The 19,239-nt window shown below is 35.1% G+C and overlaps 1 protein-coding gene and 1 pseudogene across 1 annotated transcript; both read left to right on the forward strand.

Annotated features, from left to right (window-relative positions):
* The first annotated feature begins 624 nt into the window (after nucleotides 1-624).
* On the forward strand, nucleotides 625-5,980 carry LOC120631191 (recQ-mediated genome instability protein 1-like). Its single transcript, XM_039900670.1, has 7 exons — nucleotides 625-841; nucleotides 1,345-1,538; nucleotides 2,074-2,170; nucleotides 2,436-2,548; nucleotides 3,403-3,540; nucleotides 4,263-5,029; nucleotides 5,722-5,980. The coding sequence occupies exons 1-7, from the start codon at nucleotides 759-761 to the stop codon at nucleotides 5,869-5,871; spliced, it is 1,542 nt and encodes a 513-aa protein (XP_039756604.1). The 5' UTR covers nucleotides 625-758; the 3' UTR covers nucleotides 5,872-5,980.
* Nucleotides 5,981-9,925: 3,945 nt separating this feature from the next.
* LOC120630896 lies at nucleotides 9,926-12,266 on the forward strand (annotated as a pseudogene).
* Nucleotides 12,267-19,239: the final 6,973 nt, after the last annotated feature.

A 19,239-nucleotide genomic window follows, 5' to 3' on the forward strand; every position in this document is an offset into this window, starting at 1 on the left:
ATGAAACGATGTTCATCCATATCTTATTATTTTTTTTTTAAATCGTATCATATATTGTAAGTGTAATTCTATTATTTAACAACGAAATATTTTTGAAAACTCATATTTATTTATAATTTTAAATCAAGGACAAATTGCAGTAATTGCTTCGCTATTACGTCAAGCCAAGTTCAACCATTTTTTTCTTATTTTGTGAAACAATAAGTAATATTATATTACACACATAATTGATTTTTACGCGGCATCATGCCGAAACGCTACATCGCTTCGTGTAACATTATTACTTATTATTGCTAGGATGCTAATAAGTGCCACCCGATTGCTCTCACCAGACCAGAAAAGAGAAGGGAATCATATAAAATATTTTTTACAGCGTTTAATGTACCCAGAAATAGACTTTAGAAATATATTTCAAAATGCCGGGTAACGGACGTAAATAAAGCGATCGAGTGAAAAGATTGCGTATAACAAGCTATTTTGGCTTGTTATTATTTCACAGCACTAGGGATTTATTCTATTTCTGTCTGTTTATTATACTATCTCTGTCTCTTTGACGAAACTATAATTTAAGTTTTTAGACTATTAGTCTGTGTTTTCATTTTGCGATTTATCACAGACTATAATCTATGATAAATTTAGGATATAGAAAATAGAAATAAACTCATAATTATGTTAATTCTTGCAAACTGCGAAGTGGCGTGACCTGTAAAACAATGCTAAACAAATTATAGAATTGAATATTCTTAAAGGACAATACAATGTCTACAACTGCTACACTGAACTCTGTTCGGAGTTTTTTGGCTTCAAATCACATGTTAGCTGATGAAGATTGGATAACAGGGTGGGTGCTGTTATAAATTACGCAGGGCACCGGGCTAAAAGAAATACAGGCTTAGTGGATAGGACTTCGACTTCACTTTCTTGATTCGATGTTCAAACTCAGTCCAGTTTGAACATCGTAAGAAAATCTACATGCCTGAAAGCTGCCTATACAATGTTCTGAAATGTGTGTGAAGTTTCCAATCCACACCTAATTCTAAGCGAAGACCCGTGATAATGGGTTGATAATGATTACTGAAAACTTATCTAATAAAATTGCAAACACTAAAGTGCTGGCATAAAATGCTCCACTTAAGTGTCTCTGATGAAAAATCAATCTTATGCAAACAAGCTGCTACTCTTACCTCTAAAACATTAAACTCAAAAAGATAATACATAGCAGGTATAATGACATGTTTTTGTACATTATATTGAAGTTATAAAGGTTCCAAAAAGTCTAAAAACTAAAGCCTCAAACAACTTAACCAATTACACTAATTGGAACACTATTTGGTTCTGTTACAGATGTGTAACTTATTTCATGGAAGAGAGCGGCTGCACAGACATAATACAGATCCAGAATGAGGCAAAGGAACAATGGTTGTTAAACAATTTGACCGACATATGCCCCGGATCACTGCCCGCAAACCTCAGCTCGTTGCAGAAGACATCTCTGAATGGACGATATGTGTTACAGATCAATGCTGCTTGCGATATTGGTAAATATTTGTACATTATAATGAGCTTAAATAATAATAATGTTACAGGCTGATGTTTGTATAAGATACATTTATTACAGAAAAGTTACTGATATATCTCTTAAGGTTTAATCTAAGAGATTGATTGAGTCTTGAAGCATACTGCTTCACTATCATCTTTCCCTAGACATAATAATTATTGTAATCTACAGCTGCAACTGCTGGGTTTCTTGCCTGCTTCTTCTCAATAAACTATGCTGTCGAAATTGGTAGCAGAGTCACTACAAACATATAGAGACTTCAATTCAATTCTTGTTTATGGCTTTTGTCTGTGCCAACTAAGCACAAGGTACTTAATGCCTTACATGTGCTTATATTTGACATAAATTAATTTTAAATTGAATTATCACCTGTCAGGTGCTTTTTAAACACTTTTCTAAGAACACACAGACAAGTATGTGTATCAAGTTTTAAAGAAAAGCCTCTTCTAAATGCTTTTAGAAAATATAATATATTTTTTTATATGTGAACATGGCCTTGTTGGAAATATCTTCAGGTACACCAGCTTATCAACAGTATTTGAAACTACAAAAAGTTAATACAGAAAACATTGATGCCACTACAACATATGATGAGAAAATACCAAGTCATAGGTAAGTTAATACTATATTATACAAACAGTTCATGTCTAACCAGCAATATCCACTGACATGGAATGAAAACTTGTCCAACTGCCAATGTATGGCAACAAGAGAAAGGAGAGGTTTACCCATGTTTGCTATTATACATATTTTGTTAGCCAGAGATAAAAAAGTGATGGAAAAACCATATTCACCGTCATCAACCTTACCAACTTTAGATTTTTAGTTGATTTAGTTTCTTTGCTGAAATTCCTATTATTATTTATGCTGTTTATAGGATGATAAAGTTGTATATGACAGATGGCATGCAGGAAGTTAGCGGCATTGAGTACAGGCCAATGAGGAACTTACGCCTTGATGTTACACCGGGATGCAAAGTTTTAATAAAAGGTAAACCAAGTAATATAATAAAAATTTCATTAAATGATATTTGATTTATTGGTATGAATTGTGTTATCGCTAGGACACACCAGTTGTGTCAGGGCAGAACATTTTATCTCTAACCTTTATTGGAAAAATGGAGTTCTTATTTATATATCAATATTTGACAGACCAAGAAAGTGGCCCATCTGTGGCAGGTGTTAAGTGAAACTCATCACCTATAAATAAACCAACACTTTGCAGTGTACGCAAGAGACATGTGCTACTAATTTCGACCCTGTAAAGTCTCATGTGCCTGTAATTACACTGGTCACCACGCCTTTCAGACCACAAATGCTGCATAGCGGCAGAAATAAGTATGGCAGTATGACTTCCCTGGACAAGCTCTGTCATAAAAAACTATGGGATTAAGCTAAATTCTATGCTTATACACATTTCACATTTATATCATTTAATGGGCGATGGATTAAGTGCAAAATATTGTTTAAATACATTGCCATGTGCAGTGGCGTGCACTTCATACATGCACAAAAGCACTGCCTACCCTAAAATTTTTGTGTAACTCATAAATTCGAAGGATTTTACCATTTTATGGCATTGCATGGCATTCCTTCTTTATGCATACCTTGTTAAAGAAGCCACTGGCCATGTGGTGATGGAATATCAGATTACAGTTGATGCGATGCGACTAGGGGAAAATAACGTAGAACGGGTGGCAGCGTCCTCTGTGCTACTACTACCACGTACTGCGATCACCAATTCGTCTGCCCAGCAGGCGCCCAACGATTATTGGTAAAACCCCCATTGGGAGTGCCCTTTAGTCCAGCGGTGGACTTTTATAGGCTTTAAATGAATACTTCTAGGTCCAGTGGAATGCCGCCGCGGAATGCTCCTCTTGACAGAGAGCTCAATCGAACTCCTCGGCGGTGAGGTGAATGACCTGAGCGGCAATACGCAGGCGTACCTCGTTTCTGCGAAGTTGGGCTTACCGATGACGCCAGGTAATATCACCTGCACTACTAAAGTCAGTTATTGTATAGAAGCAGACGTAACTTTGCGGTTTTCTATGATATACTGATATGAAGATTAAGGACAATTGAATGATTATAATTTCAGTGTGTTTTATAATTTCTTCAATCTTTATGCTCCGCGCCAAACAGATCTTCGGCAATGTATTCATAACGCACGTTTCGCTGCGACATCGGAGCATCCTTAGATGTTGATTTTAACTTATTAAGTTAAATTTAAAAATCAAATTTTATATTTATTACTAGCTTCAAAATGGCATGGAGCTTTTTTAAGTCCTTGTCCCATAGCTAAAGATTGTTTATTTTAAATAAAAAAAAAAAACTGCAACTGATTGTTTTAACTCACAAAATACTTGGTATACGCAGCGATTTTCGAAGTTCAAGCGACACATTATTTTGTTTATATAGACGTGACGTCATAATTTTTAATGAACAGTTTCCAGTGGCGTGCATAGAGGGTATGCACAAGGAATTTTGAATGAACAGTTTCCAGTGGCGTGCATAGAGGGTATGCACAGGGTATGCAGATGATATGAAATTAACAAAATCTCTATTACGAGTTATAAATACTTAAGGGGTAAACACAATTTATTAGAGAGTCTTCGTAACTGTCATCATGCCTATTATCTTGCTAAATATAACCCACAAAAAAGGGTTAAACTTTTTTTTGACATGTTTTAACCTTATTGTTTCAGAAATGAACTTAGATTCAACATTTAACCACGTAAGGAACACGAATATACCAACTCCGCACACCCAAATGCCACCTACTGTCAGTGAGACAGTGATGGAGCCAACATTTGAACAAACCAGGCCAAACTCTCGAGTAACCGCACCAGTATCAAACTTTGCTGACGACGAAATAGATTTTGACGAACTAAGTGCTATTGAAGCTCAGTATAGCGACAGTCGTGTAAAACGTCCATTAGATGAGGGTTCACATAAACCGGAGAAGAAATTGAAAATGGACTCTATTACTAATACAAATACGTTTCATTTTCCTGATGATAACAATTTTGAATCGAAACCTCCAACTGCAAATACTGTAGATGATTATCCAGACGATGTTGACATCAGTTTCGAAGACGAGGAATATCTGCGAGAAATGGAAGCAAATTTTGATGCGAGGGAAAATGGACTTAGTTCTGACAATCAAAAAGACCAAATTCCTATGTCATCGGAACCATATGTATATATAAAACAGATTCAAGATTTAAGTGAACAGAGTAAAGTCGGTAGAGTTTTTAAAGTCAAAGGGCAGATTTTGAAGTTGTTGTCAAAGTTGTTGGTCAGTAAAGAAGCTTGGACTTTGAAGTGCACTATTGTAGATGGTACAGGTTGTTTAGATGTTGACTTTACTAGCGACGTGCTCTCGAAATTAGTCGGGTTTACCCCCCAGGAAATGATTCAGTTGAGGAAACAAATCGGTAGCAAACCAGAGGTTAAAGCGAAGGTTGAGTCGGTGAGTATATTATACCTTTTTTACAAGTTTTTATTTACCATGCCTTATAAGTGGATTAAATCGTGAAACTGTTTTTTTTACGTTATTTAACAGACCGAGGAATGGCTCGTAACGTGAAACGTGTTTTTCGCGCGTATTTCTACGATTAATTTATTTTATCTAAATCAAACTGGAAAATAATTGAAGAATTAAAAACGAATTGATCCTCACAAAAGTAAATTAGACGAAATAGCAGCAAAGATACCGTCGCTATTTGGTCTTGCCAAGTTCCAACTTTCAACATTCAACAACCACTTTTTTCTTATTCTGTGGAACATTAAATAATATTTTACTTGTATTTGTATAATGCGGTACTAAACACAACCGAGAAGATTCTAAAAGGCAATCTGTTCACTCGATCGCTTTATTTACACACAGATGACGTCACGCGGTTTGATGAGACCGTTTATGCGGCAAAATTAAAAAAAAAAATATTTTTCAAAGCCTGTTTTTGTGTACATTAAACGCTGTAAAATAATAAAAAAATATTTTTTATGGTTATATCTAAACACTATTATTAATTTTAAACGCAAACTGAAAAGTATTCCGACTCCCTACTGTCAATGAAAAATATTCTTTGGATTTTTTGAAGAAAAGTATGAAAAACTTAACCTTTTGCTGTGAGCTCTTAACGTTTCCGTTTGTATTTGCAGGCTCTGCAGAAGGCGAAAAATACGCTGCAAGAGCTTTATTGCATAATAGAGTTAACTATGCTGGAGACGCCAAAAATAACCAAGTTAACTCCGTTCGAAGACTTCCACGTTGAATTACTGAGAACGAGACTGCAGGCCAGTGGCTTATAGCGTACGTGACAAATATGGAAGCAGCGCATAGTGGACTTTAATACTTTCATAAAACAAAAACTAATTTTACAACGAATAATTGTTAAGTCTTGGACAGTCAACATCTTCTGTGGATGCTCCGGTTTCGGCGCGAAGCGTGCGTGAAAGTACATTGCCGAAGATCTGTTTGGTGTGGAATATAAGGATTGAAGAAATTACAGATTCTCCTGCTTTTCGCGGAGTATAGCAAATTAAGCTTAATTTTCATAATATATCATGGATTTCCGCAAAGTAACGCCTGCTTCTATACAATAGTTAGTTTTAATGATAGGAACTACAAGGCATCTGTTGTTTTTCATTTAAACATGTATAGAAATACTATATATAACTTGAACTCTTGATATTATTATCAGGTGATAGAGATAGCCAAAACTTGTACACCGAGTCCTTCCGAAAGCGCCCATCGATCCAGACAAGAGGTTTGGGTTAAATTGCTTAACAAACACAATCAAATGATTAGCGCTATAAGATTAAATGTGTTGTACATTCAATCTTTCACAAGACGTTTAATATAACTTTAAGGATGAAGGAACGCACAAATGTCTGAATATGCGTGTCTAAACTCGCTTTTGCGTACATTTGGGTTAAATTTCTTAACAAACGCAATCAAATGATTAACGCTATAAGAATTTGTTGTACATTCAATCTTTCACAAGACGTTTCGTATAACTTACTACGACTACTGCGACTAGACTACGGCCATAACAGGACACTTCGGGCTTCAAAATGGGCATAATTGATGACCCTACATGTAGGGCCTGCAACGAGGACGTCGAGTCCATGGAGCATTTACTTTGTGAATGCGACGGATTGGCTAGAAAGCGGTTGGACCTCTTGGGATTGGCCTATCCACGACCAGAGGATTACTGTGCCTCCAACCTAAAAGCTTCAATCAAACTCTTAGAGTGGATATTTGAAGCTATTTAGGGTGAGGGGATACAAGGACGGGGCGAGCACAAAAGATCCTGGAGGATCGAAGTGCATCCGCTGAAGCGGGCCTCATTACAAGATAGATAGATAGTATAACTTTAACACGTTGACTGCTGCCTAACATTAAGGAAGAAGGAACGCACAAATCAATCTGCGTCTAAACTCGCTTTGCGTACATGCCCTTATAATATTCAAGACACGTGAAGCTCGTCAGCCGAGTTCCAGCGAAGAATAACGAACTGGCGACGCAATAATAATCTTTATTTTGGCAACTAACCAATTTCAGGATAAACACTATTGTTAAATAAAATAAAATATTAAATGCTAGTAATAACAACTTGTACTAAATATTAATATTAAATATAACATGTACAATTATGTAAATAATCTTTTACATAATTGTACATGTTATACAATTATGTAAATAATTCATGATTTCAAGCATTGCAAGCATGATTTTTTACATCATACTATACAATTATGTAAATAATATTTTACATAATTGTGCATGTTAAAAAGTAATGGAAAGATTGTATACAAAATAAGACACCGGCTTTTCCTTCAATTATGACTACTATAGAAAACAAACAAAACTGTATGTCCATAGTTTTCTAGTTTTTCTTTAATCTTGCTGCGATGTTCCAAATATCAATACACTTGACTGGCTTTTAAGAAGTTTTGATAGCAATATTACAAATAATATTTTTATTGTAAATAAACTTAAACTATAAAGAACAGCTTGCTATTTTATTTCATAGTATATTCTGTTGTAGTTGGACTGTAATAATAAATTGAGCAAAAAAATAAAACACTATTAAAAGTTTATAAGAAAAAACATCCGCTTGCGCGGCTTTTGAATGCTCAAGCAACCGGCGGTCAGGGCTCCTGAGTGAGGAACCTCCTCACAATACGGGCCGTTTCAAGGACTACTGCCCTCTGTATCCGACCCTTGATCCAACAACCAAGCGAAAGTTCTTAAGATGTTGGTCGAAGCTTTTCGCGAGAAGACCATTGACTGAAACGACGATTGGAACAATAACGGTCGACTCAACATTCCACATGACGATAATCGCGTGAGCAAATATTTTGATACTTTTTTCTTTTCAGCTGAATAAACTGAGCAAACAGAGTAGTAGTCTCAAGTATATCTGTGCCTAAGATAATATGTACTACTCTTGACTATAATTTCTGGTGTCAAAGGTACCTTAAATATAGCGGCGAATTTTATTATGTACTAGCGGTCCCTGGCGACTTTGGCCGCGTATAAGTTAACCTTAAAAGATAGACATGCTGTCCTTTTTTTAGAACTTTTAAAGGGGAACAACTTTGTCATACGTGATTATATCGAAGTTTTAACCGTTTACGCAGCGGAAGCTCTTAGCATTTAAAAACCCTTGATTTTGAAACATTCTTCATTGGTGCTATGCTCCTATTGGTCTTAGCGATGCTGATATAAATCGCCTTGTAGCCTTCCACGATTAATTGGATATCCAACACTGAATCAATTATTCAAATCGGACTAGTAGTCCCTAAGATCTTCGCGTTCAACTAAACAAACAAACAAACTCTTTTGTTTTTATATTAGTATAAGATAAGAATTTCGGGATCAAATATAAATTGCTGTTTATTTAGGAATTATTTTGTAAATATAGAACTTTTGTGCAGCTGGCTCCATCGAATTATAAGACGTTGTCACGTCAATAAAATGTTTACGGCATATAAACTTTCCTCTTAAATCACTTTGTTTATTGCTGAAAACTGCATTAAAATCCATTGCGTAGTTTAAAAGATCCAAAAGTACAGACAGGGTTAGCTACTTTGCCTATGTTAATAAACCGAGGAGCCAGGTTTTCAAGTTTGGTCCTTAAGAGCGTGATATGGTATATTGCAACTAAAATTATAACATTACAATATTTTAACTGCCTAATTTTTAATATTTGATTACTTATACATTTTCCTTGAGTTTACAGAGCACATTACAATTTTTTTTTTTTTTTGAAAAATGCAACCATTCCATCAATATTTACTTATGGCGTTGTCACGTTCAACTATCGTCCGTAAACCGACGTTACAGACAACCGATTTTTATTGTAAAGAGAAGCCAAGAAAAACAAAGAAGTGTCTCTGAGAAACAGTGGCGTGCATAAAGGGTATGCACAGGGTATGCAGATGATATAAAATTAAGAAAATCTCCAATACGAGTAATAAATAAGTACTTGTGAAGAAGGCTTTTTATAACTCTTACAATGTATACCTATTCTTAAGTTTTATGTAACATTTACTGGAGTTTTTTCCTCTATGCACGCCACTGATGAGAAGCGCGCGTCTAATCATAATCATTGTTAATCACTCCAAAGAGCCCCACGTGGACGTTAGCAGTTTTATAAATGAAAGATCGCAGCAGAGGTTTAAAACTATATTATTTTTAATTTAATACACCTGTTCACAACACAATATACGCTGATACAATATACAAAATTATGAAATACACGGGTAATTAATAGACAACATAATTCAACACAATCAAATACGTTACCAGCGGCACGGTACATACCTTAAAAAATTATCAAAATACTATAAGGTACCTGATACAAATAAGGCCTATGCTCAATTAAAGCCTGTAGTGCCGAAAAGTCGATTAAAATACATTTACATCAAAAATACTTCACACACACATAGCCGACAGCTCCACGGACCGGCAAACAGAGCGCGAGCGGCCCGCTCGCGTTTACAGCGACAGTTGAGGCCGATCGTTTGCGAAGTACGGGCGTTTTCATGGCGCGTTATTAATTTATCGTAATTTCTATCGAGTTTTAATGCATTTTATTGTGTAGTTTGGTTTTAAGGAATTAATGTGGATCACAATATAGCTCATTAAAAAGGTAACTATGACTCTAAATTGTAATTCTTAGAATATGTGAATTAAATACAGCATAAAACATTTACGAAGTATGATGTATTAAATAAAGCCTAGCTTTGATAATAGGCCTTATTTGTGACCCTAGGCCTTAAAAGGAGTCTAATGAATTTTAACTTTATTATGTTTATTTACAGATCGATTAGCTTCGTATGTCTATTCGAATATATGTGATCGATGTCTCCTCCAAGACCAAAACGGGCTACGTGGTCCGAAGAAAGTTTGAGAGCGGCAGTTAGTGATGTACGTTGCGGCCGACTGTCGACTTACAAAGCTTCGGCGCAATATGGCGTTCCGAGAAGAACCATTAGAAATCATATGAAAAGTGGTGTTTTACATAAAAGCTTAGGAAGAAACGCTATTTTCACTAAAGAGCAAGAAAAAGATTTCGTCAGCCGCATAATAAAATTTTCTGAAATAGGAATACCTCTGACGCCAAAAATGATTCGGGTTCAAGCATTTGCTTTTTGTGTCAAATATAACATTGTCAATAATTTCAACAAGGAAGCAGGACTTGCAGGAAAAGGGTGGTTGAGATTGTTTTTACAACGAAATCCAGAGTTAGCTAAACGAAAAGCACAATTCTTAAACCCAGCTCGGGCCCAAAAATTAAATAAAACTATTGTCGCTCATCATTTCGATGAAGTTCGTAAGCTGTACGATGAATTAGATCTTCATTACCATCCTGAAAAAATTTACAATATGGACGAGAAGGGTTGTCGGCTTACATTACATCACCAACAAACAGTGATTGCTCAGAAAGGTGCTAAAAGAGTGCATATGCAAGGCTCTGAGCATGGTGAGAACGTCACTGTAGTTGGATGTGCTAATGCTATAGGGAATCCGATACCACCCATGATCCTGTTTAAGGGAAAAAGGAAGAAACCGGAGTATGACGACAATTTGCCTGCAGGATCAATTGTGCACATGGCACCAAAAGGGAGTATGACAACTGAGTTGTTTAATGTTTTTATTGAACACTTATCAAAGTATAAGCCTCCTGGAAAATGCCTTCTTATTTTTGACGGTGCCAAATGTCATCTGGATTTCCGTATTGCCGAAACAGCTGAAAAACATGACATTGTGCTTTATTGTTTACCATCTAATACGACACATGAATTGCAGCCTCTTGACAAAGCTTGTTACAAACCTTTTGAATCTTACTGGGATCAAGAAGTTCTGCAATATATGTACGAAACGCGTGCTAAACAGGTCACTAAAACACGATTTAACGTAATTTTATCTAAGGTATGGTCAAAGAGCATGACCTATGCAAATATAACGAGTGGATTCAAAGCTACTGGACTTTATCCATTAAATGCGGATGCAATACCTGAAACTGCTTTCGCTCCTTCCATCTTGACAGAGCGTCGTATTAGTGCCAGTAATTCAAACGACTGCGGTGAATCTTCACAATTAATAAATGCAATTGCAAGAAAACCTCACGAAAATTTGGCAGGATCCGATACTAACATTGAAACAGACACTGATTCACGTCAGTCCTCACCCATCGCGAATATTCAGCATTTGCATAATCTGATTGATGCCGAAAAAGTCTTGCCATTATCTCCTGGCACACCTGATCTTCGAGTATTTTCATTTGCTTCCCCCGTAGAGCACATTACACCACCCCGGACAAATATTAATGACCAAAATTGTCTTGACAATCTTCCCGGGCCCAGTGGCTTACAGACTACCAAACGACTTGTAGAATATAGTGATAGTACAGATGAAGAGCAGTATAGTACAGCGTCTGAAGAAGACAATGTGTACTCATTTATAAACAGGTTTATTCCACCGAAACGCTTAAGAATTTATTCTTCTTCAGACACAGATTGTGACATCGAAAATGTAAATCCCAATAACATTACTTTAGCTAAGTCCGACGGCGAAGATACTGAAGATGATGAACCTTTGGTCAAAATTGCTGTAAGTAAGAAGACTGATTTCCAAAAATTTATGCCTACACCTGATTACAATGTTGTTAAGAACCGTCCACGTAGAAAAGCATTAAATTATAAAGGTCAGAGAGTTACCAAAGATTTATTTAATACAGATAAAGAACCAAAAAAGAAGAATTCAAATAATTCAAGGAAAGGGAAGAAATCTATAAAGAAAGCTACAAAAAAAACCTACAAACAAAAAAGTAAAAGTTCTATTAACTTGAAATCGGGTGAAGATAGAGAACAGTGGTACTGCCTTGCATGTAAAGAGGAGAGAGTTGCAGATATGAGACAATGCGTGGAGTGTCATCAGTGGTACCATGAGGATTGCATTGGCTTAACAAAAAGTGATCTAGATGCATTTGTATGTCCTAATTGTCAGGAAAATTGATTTTTTAGTTACCTCTACTAGTATTATCAGTTTAAGACTGATTATATTCCTAAGAAAATTATGCTATTATGTTACAAGGCCTTATTTAGTTACCTTATTTAATTAAGGCCTATCAAAGTATATTTAATTTTTAAATATTTTGTAATATTTTTGAGAAGACATGTTAATTTGCTAACTTTTGTTTGTATGCATAGGTTTTTTTTTAAGTAACTCTTTATTTTTTATTAATTTGCGACCTCAAGTCTGACTAGTAATTTAAGCAAAATATTTAGTAAAATAATTTAAAAAGTTATGCAAGGATCTCATGGAAGCACTTATTAAATGGCTAACAAGTACATATTTTTATATAATTTATACTCTAATAACACAATTCCTACAAGTAAAGTATATAGGCTTTGTTAAGTTACTATGTTTTAAAAAGGCCAAATGCTAAGGTTTCAGAATTACCTCTGTTTAAGTGATTTTTGATAAATGATTATAATATTTTTTCTTAATTACATAAAATGTATAAACCAAAGAATAATATCGTGCTTTTATTTATCATCTTTTTTGAATATTTATCAAGATATGAGTGTTTATAATTAGGTAGGCCTTATTTGTATCACTTACCTTACATGAAGATTATAGTAAACTAAGGAGGATACAAACTAAAGCCGAGCGGCTCGGCTTCTTATTGCTTGCAAATAAAATAAAAGATGGCCGACTAGGCCGGATAACAAACAATTAAAATTAACAATACGAAGTTTATGGTAAAATTTTAATGATCACAAACCGCGCGGCTCGACTTTCAATTTATCGCATATAAAAAAACTGGCGGCCATATTGAAACTATTAAAACCACCAAATTACTCTACATGTAGCATATAGTTAAATTAATAGACTGTATGTCAAGCCGCCCGGCGTGTTTTCTTTTGTTCGCTTATGAAATTAAAGCTGGCAGCCTAAATAGGATTAAAAAAAAAAAACACCTACTTCCTATGCATGAAGCTTATAGTGAAAGGCAACGGAGACTGATTAGTCTTACGAAGACATAAACTAAACCGTGCCGAGGCTGTTTTCAGTTATTCGCATACAAAATAAAACTTAGCACTCTAGCTTGATGCTAAACTTTTAAAACTATCAACCTGCATATAAAGCCGTACAGCTGTGCTTTCAATCTTACTTCCTTTGGCGCTCATACTAGAATGTCCCACATTACAGCGCCAATCAACTATAAATATACTACGATAATACACACATCACCATCTGGCCCCAAAGTAAGCGTAACTGATGAATATTTTTATGAATAATATACAGAAATACATATAAACTCCCAGACACTATAAAACATTCATGTTTATAGTACAAACATTTTCTAATTAGAGACGAGTGATGAGAGAGAAAAGTGATGGCATCATTTCAAGTGGTAATTATTAAAGGTCAAAGCATACTTTGGATTTTACTATGCAAAAAGCTACAAGGACAGGTCGTTATAGCATGAAATTTTGTATCGGTGAATGGGACATAGAAGCATAACTGCTGCTCAAAATGAGCCCCTAAAGAAAACATAGCCTCGGTGGGAGTGGCTTATGAAGTGTGCCCCGCATGCGTTTAATTTGCTTGTCACGATGATGACAGATTAACTGCCGGCCAATCACGGATGGTTCTGTGTTGCATGACATACAGTAGAACCAATCATGTATTTTGGGATTAAATTTATTGTGCGCGCGCAAATATATAGCCATTTCATTCGCTACCGCAGCGTCACCATCTTTCACTAGAAGCTTCACTAACAAACCTAGTAAAACTCAAGCAGCGATTTAAATAAATTGAGCACTCAATGAATCGGTTAATACATATTACGTTACAAAATATGAGATATTAATATTTATAAAATACGAGTATACAAATATAATTCGACTATCCCTTAAATCCTAAATCTATTGCCTTTTCGATCGCACAGTGTGCTCACTGCACATGCGAGCGAGAAAGTGATACATTTTTTATATATGCCCATTCTCGGTTTACAACACCGACGCGTACTTGGCACATTCTTCATACCTTAAAATAGGTCAAGGGACAGACATATATACCTACTTATTATGGTGCTGATTCTGTTGTACGCAATCTATAAACCAAATTCAATTTACGTTTCAAAATGCTATTCTATATAATTTTTGCGGGGGAAAAAGTGTAAATAAGAAAAAAATAATGTAATAATTGATGACCTATCTTTATTGGAAAACCGCCGCCTATAAACCTGAGGTGTAGGTGTAAAGCCCCTTGTACAGGCTTTGCGATAGTACTACTCCGGACGAGCTATCACAAAAAGCTTACTATACAAGTAAGTATGAAAAGGAAAGCAGTACTTCTGGATCTGACAATTGGTTTGTGTAAAACAGATTCGGCACCTCTGTACCTATGCGTTAATGATTAAATTTAAAAAAAAACATTTCTGGCGCGACAATATACATATTTAAAGTTCGAATTACCATTTGCTACAAGTTAGCATTTGGAGCGCCCAACACGCGCCAGCGAAATGGTAAGGCAAGTCATGTTTAGCCCACTAATCCGCACTTAGCAAGCGTGGTGGAGTACGGCTTAAACCTTTCTTATTCTGGGTTTAGCCGGTGTTCTCTAGTCGGTCATAATGGGTTGGTTAATATAAAGATGACAAAGTCATATTTAGTAGTGATTTTTAAGGGCTTTCTCACACACATCAGACACGTCTCCAGTCTAATCGCCGGCGTTGACTGAGCCGTGATTTTCTACACAATACTTTTGACGTAATCGCTTGTACTCAACATTAAAATTTAAGATGCGCCGAAAGAAGCTCAGTGTTCAGCGTACAAACTTACTATTAGGGAATAATGAATATAAATATAACTACATACAGCGGTACAAATTCGTATGCAAAACGAGCTTGGCGATATCAATGACGCCACTTCATTTTCACAGACATTATGAGATACAATAGTATGACGTCACAATGTAATAAATAATGGGCTTTTACAGCAACATTCACAATGAGGGGGAAATCGTAATTTCAATGGACATTAGACCTTAATTTGCTACAATCCTTGACATTCGGACAATTTCTTGATCGGTTTCTTGATTCTTTATACCGAGCAGAACATAGATTTTCTAAAATACACTCTTCGCACGCTGATAACACAAAGCACGATTGCAAAGTTGATTGCGTATTTTGGAATAAGTATCTAAGAAGTGGTGTTACTGAAGTAAAGTTAATGTGTCAAATTTGTATTGCGACGTCAATTATTAACATACTTCTCCTATACAGCGTACAGTGGATGAACGCTCACATGAATGTAACGTCAGTTTACATATAAACTTTCACTAAACCTAGGAAACGCTTAAATCGGATGATTTAGGTGATGCTTGGACAAAAAAACGTTTCACCAACTCTTGGATAAAGACTAACCACGCTAGGGGCCATCTAAAGTAACGACACCGATTCACCGGTGCGTAAGGTTGAAGGAACTCGTAAAATGACATTTAACAGATAAATTTCTTTTTTCTAATAACCTTAAATCCATCCAAATATGATAATACAAACACAAATTACGACAACTTGTGGCAAGAATAAGTATGGAAGTTATTCTTGCCACAAGTTGAATGAAGGACCATCAACAATTGACATTCAATAGCGCTATACTTAAACCGAAAGTGGTAATTATGTTAAAAATGTTGACACGGCAATGGAAGACAATTGAAATTTTGGAAAAAATAACAGTAAATCTAATTCAATCTTATCCATCTTTGTATTTTCAATAATACAATGTGGTTACGTATAACATGGCAGGCTTGCGACAGCTGTAAATCTCGCGACCCTTACTGTCAAACGTCATTTTCGTATTTCTATTGTATACATACGTATGTGACGCTTTGGACCCCAAGCCTTTGAACAAGGTTAGATCGCTCGCAATCGAGGAGACGTTTTTGAATAATCAAATAATAAATATACTACGACAATACACACATCGCCATCTAGCCCCAAAGTAAGCGTAGCTTGTGTTATGGGTACTAAGTTAGCTGATGAATATTTTTTCCACATAAATACTTACAATATACAGATAAACACCCAGACACTGAAAAACATTCATGTTCATCACACAAACATTTTCCAGTTGTGGAAATCAAACCCACGACCCTGGACTCAGAATGCAGGGTCGCTGCCCACTGCGCTACTCGGCCGTCAAATACTTGAATATAAGAGTAAAATTGATCTTATTTGCAATGAGTTAAGGTTAAAATTTGAATTCAAAATAAGAAAGTTTATGACACAAAAAGCAAATAGATTTGAGACTACACCAAGTGATTTTTAGTACATTTTACTTTAAATAAAATAAACAAATATAATAAATATACTTTGACGATACAGACTTTAAAACTCTAAAACGAGTCCTCAATTGCGAGGGAAATCTTGTACTAAAGCTATTTCTAAATTTTGATGAGCACACGATCATACAACTTCAAAATACTCAAGGCATAGATCCAGTGGTTATGTAAACTTAGAAGTTATTCGCGAAGTTAAATTAGATTGCACTTAAAAACATTAAATACGAACCATCAAACAATACATTTATTCTCATCGAATCATTCAGTAGAGGTAAATATAAATTATTAATATGTATATGAAATAATAAAGGTGCACCGACACATAGCTCTATTACATTAATATAACAGTTATGGGACATCGTTTAGAAACTTATTTTTCTTGATTTATCACTTGTATCATAAATTCATTGTTTCGTAACAGTTACAATTTTTTTAAATCTGTGCGATTTTTATTGTTTATCAAAATATAAAAGAATACTTTTTGAAATACCAAAAGAAAACATAAAACGCGATTTAACTTTTAAAAACACTATGTTTTTTGGTATATAGGTGTGTGTATATTTGAAAATATACACACACATATGTGTGTCTATTTTCAAATATACACACCGTTTTGCTTAACGTAATCCTTTATATATGATATATATATATCATATATAAAGGATTACGTTAAGCAACGATAAAAGTGCTTGGGTGTAAATTATTGCTCTAACCAGCTTGCTTCTTTAATAGTTTGAAGTGACAATGTGAGGTTGTGTTAACAAAAAAAACAACCAACTAAGTTTGTTGTGGGCTTCTTCTTAGACCAGAGCACGTTTGGAACCCTCGAAGTTTTAGTTTTAAGTTGACGAATTTAGTTTTCGCCATCAACTCAATTCTGTTATATTTTACATGTATAATGTACGCATCAAAAGTGCCATCTATGCGCCTATTTCAATAAAGAAATATTTGACTTTGACTTTGAATAGCTTTTCATATTAATAACTATTTGCATCCAACCGGAAATCAATCTCAATATGATAATAGTGTGTAATCCGAATTTTAATGAGAAAAAAAAAAAAATTAACCAAAATTATCTAGGTACAATAATTTTAATTGTAAACTTCAATAAGATTAAATTTAAAATAAATTATACTGAACACATTTTGCGGGTAGTTTCTAATAAAAACTAAGGGTTGGGATGGTTTAATACTGTTATAAAATAAATTATGTTTTAAAATAGCGTACCTACATATAATGTTATTTTAATAATTATAAATGATATAATAGCGGGTAGGAAATTATTTTAATTTGTCGTTATTTCAACTGTCTGAATAGGTATTATCCCCTCTTTTTATCCCCCCCTTTCTTTCCCAGCACTAGTTATTTGGAGTAGGTACATCCTATTTGTTTTGCGGAATATGTCGTCATCGTAAAAAATCTGATTTTTTTCTTGTAATTGTTCCAAAGAAACATACTTACTATGATATTATTTGTTCTCATATTGTTCTTTTAAAGTTTCATCGACAAGACTCTTTGAGAATTATTATAATCAAACTGGCCACTTGAAAATAATTGGAATGGAATATTTTGGGAATTAGAATCCCATTTTGTAACGTCAGAAAAAACGTAAGTTTGTTCAATGCAACAAAAAGAAAAAAGAACGTCCATTGAATTCAGCCGGATGACGTCACACAAGAAATAGTAACTACGCACTATTTGTATACAAATACACCGGGTATCAGTGTGATATCAGATTTTGAACCCATTCGATGTTCGATTTTGTACGGAATCGAGAGAGCGCCACCTAGTCATAACACTGGAAAACTTATATTTTACTGTAACTTTCACGCGAAGTGGGTTGTATATATTTTTCGTTTAGCTACGTCTTACGATTTTGCTGGTCGTAAAGTAGTGATGCTCTTTTCATTGTTTTCTGTGAACGAGAGACGATCTATTTGCATGTTATTTTACAGATACGACTTTTATGTACCCACGAGGTGTGAACAGTAGCAGATTCAAAAGTGTGAAAGCAACTTTATGATAAAAAACATACGTCGTGATCTCGCATATATGGACATGAAATATAAAAGCCTTCATGCAAGATGGCACTTTTCTCTATAGAATTTAAGTGGGGGAGCCGGGGATCGATTACCGGTGAGTGATATTTGGGAATTTATGATTTCATTAGCTCAGGTAAGCAGGGCTATCGTGTACATCGTGTCCCAAAAGTTGGTCCTTACGTCTGGTGACCCAAGAGCTGGCGCTTATATAGCCCAACGGCTAAGTCTAGCTATTCAAAGGGGCAATAGCGCCAGCATTTTGGGTACCATACCCATAAGTGAACAATTAGACAGTTGTAAATATGAATTTTAGTTTGCAATTATAATTTCCCTAGAAAAATATATTTTTCGTTGGTTCATTAATTTAACAAAATTTTTGCAGGGCTATTCTATATCTCAAGTTGTTATCAAATTAATTCCCAAACCATTCTTATACCTTGATAATATAATAGTATCTACTTTGGTGGTAACTATCCGCAGTGGCCAGCTAAAGGTGTCAACTGACATACAGAATCGGCCTGCAGGTCAAAATAGGATTATAACCTAACGGTAAACCACCGGTACCAACGAGTACCGGTACGATATCTATTTAAAACCACACCAACACCCCTAATACATACTCCAACGTAATTTAGAAACAATAAATTACTAAATTGACCCAAGCCGGGAATCGAACTGGGGAACTCCCACTTATAAAAGCGCAGCTTAGTAATCCCTATGCCAGAGAGGTTGTCTTTAGTCTACAAATGCTAAGTGTATATAAGTAGG

Source organism: Pararge aegeria, chromosome 17 (assembly GCF_905163445.1).
Source record: "Pararge aegeria chromosome 17, ilParAegt1.1, whole genome shotgun sequence".
Classification (NCBI taxonomy): Eukaryota; Metazoa; Arthropoda; class Insecta; order Lepidoptera; family Nymphalidae; genus Pararge; species Pararge aegeria.

What these genes read in the sequence shown, in the direction of transcription:
- LOC120631191 (XM_039900670.1), top strand. Translation starts at nt 759, where the DNA reads ATGTCTACAACTGCTACACTGAACTCTGTTCGGAGTTTTTTGGCTTCA. An exon ending in CAATGCTGCTTGCGATATTG is followed by an intron (nt 1,539 to 2,073) that starts GTAAATATTTGT and finishes AAATATCTTCAG; the next exon opens with GTACACCAGCTTATCAACAG. An exon ending in TTAAAGCGAAGGTTGAGTCG is followed by an intron (nt 5,030 to 5,721) that starts GTGAGTATATTA and finishes TTGTATTTGCAG; the next exon opens with GCTCTGCAGAAGGCGAAAAA.